Source organism: Morone saxatilis, unplaced genomic scaffold, assembly GCF_004916995.1.
Source record: "Morone saxatilis isolate NCDOM2014 unplaced genomic scaffold, NCSU_SB_2.0 Contig20, whole genome shotgun sequence".
Classification (NCBI taxonomy): Eukaryota; Metazoa; Chordata; class Actinopteri; family Moronidae; genus Morone; species Morone saxatilis.
The window spans coordinates 1577727-1589048 of record NW_023339763.1 but is presented as its reverse complement, the minus strand read 5'-3'; the positions used below and the strand labels follow the sequence as shown (position 1 = coordinate 1589048).

The window sequence follows — 11322 nt, the reverse complement described above, 5'->3', positions numbered from 1 at the left end:
TAATACAGACAGAGAATTGTATAAAAAGTTCCCTAAACAGGAAATAATCTGCTCAGAATTCATCCAAATCTCCAAATATGTAGCTGTGTCCTTTTATCAGAGACACAAACTATTGCCTCTCCAGAAAGGAAATGGGTATTAAAGGTGTTTCAAAGAAAATAAACCAATACACAAAATCGAGGATGCAGGCAGCTTTTGTACAGGTGGCACTAAGATCTGTCCTGATGCAACACAGAGGAAACTGGTTCTTTAATATTCACTTGAACAAGGTTTCAGCTTCAGAAAGCTTCAAATTATTTCAGGGAGTTTCTGGCTGACAGTATCTGATCGAGGTCTGCACTAAGCTGAGGAAGGACCAGAATGACCCGGGCGCGAAGTTCCCCGCCTCTCTTATGAACTAAAGAACGGGCGTCGCCACAAACTGATTGGCCGAGAGGAGAAACGCACCAAGCTGCTCTCAATCACTGACCGGCGCTCGCAGCCTCCGCAAACAGGTGATCTGAATGATCCTCCAATCAACTCAGAGGAAGTCTGACATTCAGATCAAACAAACTGGAAAAACAGTTCAGTAAGTTCTCAACTTTATTCCATCAAAATGAGTGAAAAAGAGGCTAAAATAACGTCTGTGTTTATAGAAGCAACAAGCAGACAATGGCTCCTTTCATAACGCTGTGACAGCTCATTTAAAATCCCACATTAAAGCACAGAGATAAAACATCTGAACTCCTGTCCGTCTGTATCACGTCCAGACGTCCTCGTATCATCAGAATGTGTTTCTGCACCCTCGCAGCTGGCCTATGTTTATTTATAACCAATAAATAATTGATGCAAAAGCTGCTGCTATTAACCAAAAATACACACTTCCAAAATTTAACCCAGCCTCTGAGGGGAATGTTGACCACGAACGTGAGCCAACTCCTCGAGTTCCTGACATGCATCTGTGAAAAACAGTTTTTATGGGTTTTTTCTCTCGCACCTCTGTCAGGATAAACTTTACATTTCAGCTCCACAAACGTAACAGGATCAAACTGCAGTCTTTTTTTTTCTTACATTGTGAAATAATGACGTTCATCCAGCAGTTACCTGCTCATTGGGGCCCTTTTTGTCTCCGTTGACGGCCTTTAGGAGGACGGCTTCCTCATTCTTTGTGTTGGTCTTCATCTCCACGACAATGTCATCTTTGGTGGTCTTCTCTTTGGTACTGACGACAGAAACAAGAGTCGGCACGAGGAGAACAAATAACAGGGAGTTGGTAGTAGGGCATACGTTGGTGTTTTTGCTCAGTATCTGGAAATGATTCATAGCCCATACATCTGTACAACCTGAGCTTAAAGGTCATATAAGTCAATAAACCATAATAATCAATAAAAATGTATTGAGTTTATAAATTTCATAAATAAAAAAAATACATTAGATTGCGACTTCATCTAAGAGGTACATCCCTAACTTCTTTAAAGGATAATATATTCTTTATTTTTATGTATGTTACTGTATTTTAAGTATCAATAAATCCCATGAAAAAGCAACCAAAACTGTGCTACTTAAATCTTAAAAGACGTACTCCTCCATAAAATGATGCTTTTTGAGCTGTAAACTGAATTATATGACGACACTATGATGAAACACATCAGTGCTGCTGTTAAAATTTAACATTTTTACCAAAGTTATGAGTTTTAGTGGGTTGGAAATGTCTTAACGTGCCCTCTACTGTTTAAAATAACCCAAAAAATTAGTTAATGCCCTCTAATGACAGGAGGGCGGCCCACCTGTCCCAGCCAGAGTGGAAGTCTGGGAAACTGCTGCACTCATTTTAAAGTTTATGGAGATTATGTTAGTTTTTGCTAACCATCTACTTGGTATTTTTATATTCAGATACAGACCGCTTTAGAAACACCAGCAGAGAGAGTTAGCCTCTCTGAGCCGCTAGCTCAGCTACAACACACAGAAACTTTTACAAACGACATGAATGTGCTTCTAGTGACTAAAAGCTAAACGCTCCAGCTGACAGCAGCTGCTCATTAGCTCTGTTAGCTCTGACTACCAGTTTGCTGTTTCTGCTACGCCGCTGTGGTCAGTCTGTCAATCACTGCGGTCAGTGTTGTTGTGTTGTTCTGTGGGCAGATATCGAAGAAACGGTACTCACATCTCCTGTTTCCCTGAGCGTCCACAGGGGATCTTCCCCTTCTTATGCAGGAAGTAGAGAACACTGCCGAGGATGGCGAGCAGCAGCAGACACAGTATGATCACCACTATGATCACCCCGCTGCCCTCAGCTACACACACACACAGACAGAGACCAATCACATGTTAGTGTTGAACGTACAGCGTTGGCGTTCAGTGTGTGGGGGCCATATTGGCTCCACTGCACTGTTAGCTCAGACTGAAGATTCACGTCAAGACGAGATTAAACTAACTACTACTTGCAAAATGCCGTCTGCAACCTTCTGAAAACCTTCCAGTTAAAATCCTGGACGTATATAAAAACAGATGGATGACATAACAGCTCTTTAAGAGCGAAGCCAAAACATCTCTATCGCCCCCTGGTGGCTGACTGCAGTATATCTCATAAAGCAAACTAAATAAAATGTTTCCCAAAGATTGTTTCTGCCATTTGAAGTAGTTCTGATTTGTTTCTTATTCGACATTTGAAGCTATAAAAAGAAGGTTTATGAGTTTTAGAAGATACAGATTCAAACCAGAAAGTCTACATTACAAACTGGGGGTGTGAAGTTTGAAAGACCTAGAGGTCCAACAAGAAGATGCTATCAGTTGCATTACGGGAAGTGTAGTGTATCCAGTGTTTTTGGATCCCTTCTGCTTCAACTGCTTCTAATCTGTCTCCTGCAAGTTCTCCAACTTTATTTAAATGAACAAATACGTACAGACTGCATTATTTAAACTCTTTTAAGTGGCTTATTTAACAAAGTCCCTTTCCTCATGCATAATAATAAATAATAATTGGCTGAGCGTGAAATGATGTCCTTTATATTTCAGTGTCATTAAAGTTGGAGGACTGCAGGAAAATGTCATTTACTTTGTGCAGCATCTGTGACTCTTAATAACAGACTTTATTTACATTAAATTATCCATCCTGAATGAAAAGAGCTTTTTTTCTTTCTTGGCTGGACTTTAACGTTACAGTTTGTTGATTCAGTTTATTTTAAGAGGCAAGCAGGGAAACAATATTAACAGTATTTTCACTAAATTCATCATTTCGAGAATATTTAATATTCTTATAATGACTGAGTGTATCTGGTTTAGTTCAATTTGAACTCTTTTTAATTCTAATTTCACTAAAATATTTCAAAAATCTTCCTGTAGGAACTCGTGAGATTTTTTATGGTTCATATCTAGCAAATATCAACTTTATTTTATTATTAAATCCACTGTATTGTACAGTCACAGTCATATTTATGCAGTTTTTCTCATGTTGATGCACGTTAAAGTGATTTTTTTTGTTTTTGTTTGGTTTTAATTAGTTATTTAAGTTATAAAAAGGAGGTTCAATGTCATGATGAGTCAACCAGGTGTACGGGCAGGACTTTGATATCCAAGTGCGACTTACATCTTTTGTATGACATAAAATTACTATTTTTGGGGGATTTTCTTTGCTTCTCCTGCATTGAATTATCCAGATCAGCCTTTTGAATAATGCTGAACCCACAAAAAAATGGAGAAAACAAACTGAGACGCCATCGTTCATTTTACAGCTCCGAGTGTCATAAAACTGTGATGTAATTCATTTTTAAAGAACATCTTCCACTCTCTTTTTTTTTGTTGAGTGTGTGCAGAAAGCTTCTACTTCGAGTGTTTAATAACCTCAGTAAACAATTAGGACGGCGACCAAATATTTACTTCTTGGGAGCCGCTCTCGCTCGACGCTGGATGATTTTTGACATAGTTTCTTTTTTGTTATGGTTGTTTTTTAATGGTTGTGGGTGCTCTTTATGTGCCCGCTGTACTCCCCACAGGCTAGTGAAGATTTTAATGGTACGAAGTGACTGCTCAGATAAAATTGCCCCATGATAATTTCACCAGGTATGTAAAAGCCACTATAAAACACAAGACTGTCTGGAAACGGCAGTAAAACGCAATTTTCTTCCTTATTTATGTTTGTTTAAAAAATTCTGGGATGTACAAATAATGTTTTTACCGCTGCAGCATTTGGTCCGAGTATCACTGTAACTGTTGGCGTGCTTGAATTTGCTGCTGTTATGATTTTTCTCTCAGTATCAAACAGAATATTTAATGTGCCCTCAGGCCATCCCAAAGATCTGCCAGCGAACTAAAGACAGTACTGGTATAGAAAATCATAAATAATGTATATAATCCTCCAACCATTCGTTGTCACAGACAGGAACTAAAGCGTGAAGAGACAGAGAAGAGAGTTTTGAGGGAAAGAGGCGCCTTTAATAAAAAAAATACAGAGGGCGACGATCTTACCAGGAGAGAAGGGAGCAGTTGAGGTGACCATGGGAACTGTGAACAAGTAAAACAACACTTAGAGCGAGCCCCCGACACACACACACACACTTCACATAATACATTTAATTCCTGTGGAGGTGTGAGAGTAACAGAGCTGACTGTATGTGTTTACAATACTGGCTTCATTTAGCAGCAGTTTCCAACCTGGAACTGGAAATCAGTGACGTCACCCATCGGTTTGTGGAGAACCGTTTTGAATTCTCGACAGTTTTGGGGGTGACGTATTGCGAGTTGAGCTGCTCTCAGTTTCGACTAGAAAGAAACAATGGCGGCTAGCACACAGGATCTGGTATTCCAGATAAACAGTAGAATGTGTTTGTGAACAGATTTGAGTAGGAATGTGTTTTGTGAAACAGGATTTGAGAAAGAAATAGTAACAACAGAATCTGGATCCATATCTGATCAGCACTGTTTGACAGTTTGACTCTGAGTTTGTGCGCAATCACAAGTAGGCCCGCCTAACAGCAACCTGCTTATGGTCTATTTTACTCCTAATGGGACCCAACTCAGTAATACAACTGACCATCTGCTGTACGGAAGAAGACTGAAACTAAAGACTGAGACAGAAACCATCAGGAAACTGTTTACTGAGCCATAAGGAAGTGAGATAGGTGAGTCATTTCTCCATAGAGCCTAGCGATGGGTATCTGTGTGTTATTGCAACCAATGGAGCTGCCCCCTGCTGGCCGTTAGAAACAATGCAGGTTTAAGACGCCCCCAACCCTAACGGTTGAAAAACTAAAATTAGGAATATTAAGCAAAACACTTCAGACATCTTGTGAGCAAACGGGAATAAATGAGCACGCCAACTTAAAGTCTGTTCATTCTGTGCTTCAGAATATATAAAATAGGATATTAACTGTGAGAAGCGAGGGCCAGCAACCCTCACACTCATGATTTGCATTCATTAAAGGCTTCAAAAGCAAACTAAGTTTTGAACTCCCTCACTGGGCGAGCAGAGAAAAACTCTTCCTCCTTCACATCGACTCACTGCAGCTCCATCAAGGAACCAGAAGCCAATATTGTGTGAGCTCTGAGGCACTTTCTGTGACAGTCCTGTCGCGTTGGAGTAAAGATTGGGATTAAAGGGACTAAATGATGAAAAAAATAATAATCCCCCCCCTCTGGTGAGTGCCTTTTAATTGTCCAGACTAGCTCTGTGTAAATGCAAGAGTTAGCACATATTTCATAAGATTAAAAAGAATGGCTAATGACAGTTTCAGAGCCTGACTCCCTCTCTGAACATACAGCCTGATTCACTCAGGCTGTATACAGATGTTCCAGTGTAAGTGGGAGAGAGAGGGAGAGAGAGGGAGAGAGAGACTCTTACTGGCTTTGATGCTGAAAGCCTTCACTTCGGTGCCCATGTCATTGGAGGCGTTGCACAGTGCGCTGATGTCCGAGGTGACTTTCACCGACACCACGCTGTGAGCGATGTGCCTGTTCGCCTGGTTCACCACCTCGTGCCAGTTCTGTGGAGACAAACACAGCTGGTTGATGAGAAGAGCCGTGCACACTTTATTATATTTATATATATATGAGATTTAACACATTAATATAGCAGCAAACAGCTATTCTCTATGTAAAGATATAGTGGAGTTGTGGTGTCTCACTCCCTCTGCCTGTGTTGCTATCGTTTTATCATCTACGTCGGTGAATTAGGGTTTATTTCCACCAAACCAGAGTTGGTGATTGTTGGAAAGACTAACAAAGACGGCTTTAGTGAGTTTTATTTAGTTTCTGTTCACTTTGAATGTTGTTAAGATGATCTGAAGGTAAAATGAGTGTTTTTGTCTGTGGAGTCTGTGGGAGTATAGTGATATTAGGCGTTTTGTGGTTTAAGATAAACGGTCTATCTCTGTCAGGGAGTCGTTTCCATAATGTGTCAGACAGCTGACCATAACCAACCGCGCGAGTCCGGTTCAAGGGCAAACATTAAGGTATTTTAATGGACATACAAATTGGACGTTTGTCCCCAAGGATTAGCTAACGTTACATTGCAGCCGTTGCAGCTTGTGTCACATATATTTTCTAATATAACTCAGTAAGTTAAGGCTTTATTTTGACCAAACTGGAGTTGCTGATTGTTGAAAAGACTAACAACAATATTTTGGTGAGTTTTATAATCTGCTCTGTCAAATGACTGTCTGGTGGGCTGCAGCCTGTACCGTCCATTGTTTCAGTCTAAGATGCTGGTGCGCCACAAACACCATAATCTCAGATGTAGGTGAAAGTAAACCAGCTGCCATTACTGCAGTGCGGTGGTATCTCACTTGTCAACCTGCACAATAACACAGTAATACACAGTAATGTATGTGAAGGATTTTACTTTTTAACCGCTTTTGTTAAGAAATAAATCCAGGAGTTTTTGTTGAAACGATTCCTGGCTGAAGCTCTACTTGAATTGTTTTTACTGTTTCAAATGTTTGACAGAATGATGTGTTTTCCGTGAATACGATACAAAGATGATGCGTGTTCGTTCATTTATAATAACCCTCAGGAGTCCAGGTTAATTTTGCTTATAAGTATAAAGCTGCCAGGAACCCAAATTACAAGAAAAATTAACCTATAAAAACTGCTCTTTAGTGATAATCACCCAAAATTATGATATAATAGAGCAATTAAATGTAAGAAATAAAACTTAAATTGTCCTGTATCATTGTCTTTTGTCTTGAAATAATAAAAAAATAAAGAAAACAATAGCTACAATCAACCCATTCAACTTTTACTACAAACCAAACCAGCGTCTACAGTACATGAACACAAACATCCACCACGGTGCAGCGAGCTGATACCTGGCTGCCGATGATGTTCCAGTTGATGACGGGCAGCGGTTGGCCCTGAGCCTCGCAGCTCAGGTTCACCATCCTGCCTGCTGCCTCCTCCAGCTGCACCTCCTGCTCCTCGCCCACCAGCTGGGCACCACCTACACACACACACACACACACACACAAATGATCAAATTACTGTAAGTAATATATGTAAGTGTGAGAGGACGAAGATGGGAAACTTGTCTACATTACACCTTAGAGCATAGTTTGTATTTTATCTTGTATTTTGTGACCAGTATGTTTATTTATTTTGTCCTTTAGTTCCAGATGTTTCACATTAAAAGCCTCCCAGAGGACAATCCTCCTCTTTCTTTTGTAGTTTTTTTGTTAAATCAATCTAAAATAAAAATTATAATAGCTAAAGCGTTCAGTCTTAATGCTTCTGTCTTTAACATCGTCACATTATGCGCTCTCAAATTCAAAACTTCTTTCAATTATTAGGGTTTATTGACTTATATAAGCTTTTAGCTTTGGTTGTCAGCTAAAAGATACTCCAAGAAATGATGTCAAAATAAGCAAAAATACCAATGTAGCAGAGTTGAAAGACTTTAAAGGGGAAAAAGCAGCACAATCGTGATGCAATTCTTTATTTCAACGTCTAAAGATCGATGTTTCTGCGCCTTCAGTGTGATGGAATTCAAACTACAACTGACTGACGCTCACTAGAGTCACCATTCATAACCTAAAAAAGGCCAGACATCTGCGAACCAGTAAGAACAAACCAGTGAAGTGGAGCCACTGCAGTGCGAGGACGATGACTGACCTTGGACGATGATGTGAACGGAGCCGCTGGTGTGAAGGGCCGGCAGGGAGGGAACGGTCACCTCACATGCGTACTCTCCTGTTGTTGCATAGGTGGCGTCCCTCAGGTGCAACGTGTTCCCCGAACCCACCTGCTGCCCATCCTACGCACGCACACACACACACACACACAGACAATAAGCACATAGGCATATAATCAGAAAACAGGGGCTGAAGGCAGCTGAGATACTGTATCAGTTAGTGGTTTGGCTCTAAGGACTGGATGGATTCCCATGGATCTTTGTGCAGGTATTAGTGTAAAGAGAGGATGAATTGTTTTAACTTTGATGATCTTAATGATGAGTTATAAATCCACCCCATTTTGCGATTTCACATGAGTTGAAAATATTGAACTTTGAGTAAAAGATGTGAGCCAGGTTTTTGCAGTGTTGTGTGTGTGAGGGAGCAGAGAGACAGAGCTGCTGCTGGCCCACAGACAGCTGCTTGAACCCGGGGAGCTCTGCAGGAGAGAGTCACAGTCACACCAGATTCTGCTCTGACCTGGGGACGTTTACAGAGTTTATTTTTTTACTTTAACTTTTTGGGATTAAAAAGTGGATTTTATCTGTCTTCTCAACCTGTCTGCTTAGAGCTACGGAGCTGCCACCCCAACTTCTAGCTGTCTGTGTGCACCCAGAGCTCTATGATACTACTTCATATGTGTACAGAGACCGGACAGCAATGAGGAAGTTGGACTACCTGGTAAGAGCTGAAAATGTCTGTGTCTGTTACTTGATAACTAAGTTAGCATAGCCCTGATTGATCCAAACTCCATTCAGAAAACAAACATTTTTACAGTTGCTTGCGCACCGTCTTGCAGACAGACCCGACAAAAGACTTTTTACAAACTGGCATCATGATGTCGTTATTTCGGCACCCTTTTTATCCGTTTATTGACATTAAATCACAGCAAAATCTTTATAAAGGGCAAAATATTTGCTTTGTTTGGTGGGAACACACCATTTGTCTTGTTTCAAACTAAATGAGAAATTCTGCAGCTGTTATTGCCGTTACATATCCCCTGCATACATTGCTCACTGTAATGTTAACTCTAATATATTCATATTGTGAGTGCTTGAATGGCTGTATTGATTCTGATGCCAAGGCACAGTACAGAAATGAGTTTCAGCTTGTTGCTTTTTTCTGAACAACATAATCTAATCTATAATCTGTACCACTACCGTGTACGTACCTTGTACCAGACGGTGGAGGTTTTCAGGGAGGACAGAGCGTTGCAGGTCGCAATCAGATCTTCTCCTTTGAGCATGACTTCTGAGTCTTTGGGTACCACGACCGCTGGGTCCAAGTCTGAACAAAACAAACGAACAACAAACAAGACACAGGAAACACACGGTTGGGTGGATTGAATTCATGTTGTCTCTAATGTCTGTTTCAGATATATACGTTGTACATGAGTGTGTATGTGCGTTCCTCACAGTGCACGGTGAGCTGCATTTCTCCTTTGACGTCGGCGTACTCATCGGCATCCAGAGGGCGACACTGGTAGATGCCGCTGTCTTTCCGCGACACTGGTGAGAGGAACAACACATCGCCACGGCCCTCCAAGTCCTCATCCGGGTCCTGCAACAAAACACTCTCACTTACTGAATCCATGTCGTGATCGTGTGAAAGTAATGACAGAAACTAGATGTTAGACGTGCAACAAAAATTTTAATTAGTCCTGCGAGGGGGGCAGCTGCAGACTTTAGATGAATTCCTTTAGTTTATTATAGAGTGTGTTGGAAGAAAACATGTGATTAATAAAACAAGCCCACTGGTGCATCATGTAATCTTTGGAGTCCTCTCTGGCAGCCAAAGCAGGATATTTATCCCGTTTGATCTCTCTCAGTTCTCACTTTCAACTTTCCTCATAAAAATGATGACATCTGACATTTATTATCGGAGGTGGATGCAGGTTCTGAATATTTCACCGACCAGTTTTCACTCCTGAGCTCTTTGGCTACAAATAAGAGCCACAATTTACACTGGAGTCCATTAGGGTGAGAAACACGAGTGGTTGAGACGCAGGCAGAATTTAAACACATCCAAATGTTTAACCGCAATATCCAAAACCCACTTTCTCGAAAGTAACAACATTTTTCTTTGATTTTCATGTCAGTCGGTTCATCCATTTCACTGTCTCTGGGTCCAGAGTGAAGGATCTTGGCAGCTACTGAAGAGATTGCTATGAAACTGGCTGCAGTCATGAATCATCTGCAGAGGATGAATTATAGTACCGACTTAAGAGTAGAGACAGACCTTGTGTCTGGTTAAAGCTATAATATGTAACAGTTCTACATTAAAATGTCTAAAAACAATAGAGCTATTTTATAGCATACATTGAGTTTTTATCCAGTCTGAAGCATCATTTCTACCATCCACTGTTTAGATCTCGGTGCTTTTTTAACTCTAGATTTGAACGATGTAAGGTGATTTTAGTCATCGACGTCTGGATCTTTAGTTTATCAGAGAAACAAGCTGAGCTTAACGTTAGCAGCAGCTCGGCTCGCAGTGTGGAGAACCAGTGATTTTAAGGTGGAATCTTAATTCTCGTCCTTTTGTGTCTTGTTTCGCTTCACTTTCTGTCTTTCTCTCAGTTCTGATTGTCTGTCCCCCCTTGATTATGTTCACCTGTCCCTCGTTATCCTTCTCCTCCTGTATTTAGTCTTTGTGCTCAATTCACATTAAAATCACTGAGCTCATCTTGCTGCCTGCTGCTGTCCTTTGTGTTTGGGTCCAATCCTGAGTTTGCACTGTGACTGAGACCTCTGTGGATAATCCACATCCCAGTAGAAACCTCCTGAAGGAATCCTAACCGAGAGCAGTTGACTCAACAACTCCCATGATCCCATGCTGCTTCACCATCTCATCAAACTTCATCTTTTGTTATTGTTTTGATGTGAGAGACCCCCTAGTGGCGGACATATTGTACCTTTAAAGCAGTGTTTAGTGGATTCTAGGGAATGCGATATGACCAAATATATTGTGTGACGACAGGAAAACTGTATTTATTTTATTGCGTCACAAATTATACTCTTACAGCAATATTTTTTGTCATTTGGTTCGTTTTTCGGCACGGCAGAGATGCAGGCTTGTATGAAGTCAACACAAACAAACATGGAGGTGAGTCAATGTGACACTTTGTTAGTTTACCGTTTAACAATGCTGAATACTTATAAACATTCCTTGCATCACTGCTGTATTT

General features: G+C 40.7%; 1 protein-coding gene across 1 annotated transcript in view; it reads right to left on the bottom strand.

Annotated features, from left to right (window-relative positions):
* mcama (melanoma cell adhesion molecule a) overlaps window positions 1-11322 on the bottom strand; it is a gene marked incomplete in the record, with an annotated part of 52108 nt that overhangs the window by 2469 nt on the left and 38317 nt on the right. The window contains 8 exon segments of the mRNA XM_035667303.1: window positions 1084-1201; window positions 2144-2273; window positions 4444-4479; window positions 5816-5957; window positions 7281-7411; window positions 8080-8221; window positions 9310-9425; window positions 9554-9698. Coding sequence (XP_035523196.1) covers window positions 1084-1201; window positions 2144-2273; window positions 4444-4479; window positions 5816-5957; window positions 7281-7411; window positions 8080-8221; window positions 9310-9425; window positions 9554-9698 — 960 coding nt within the window.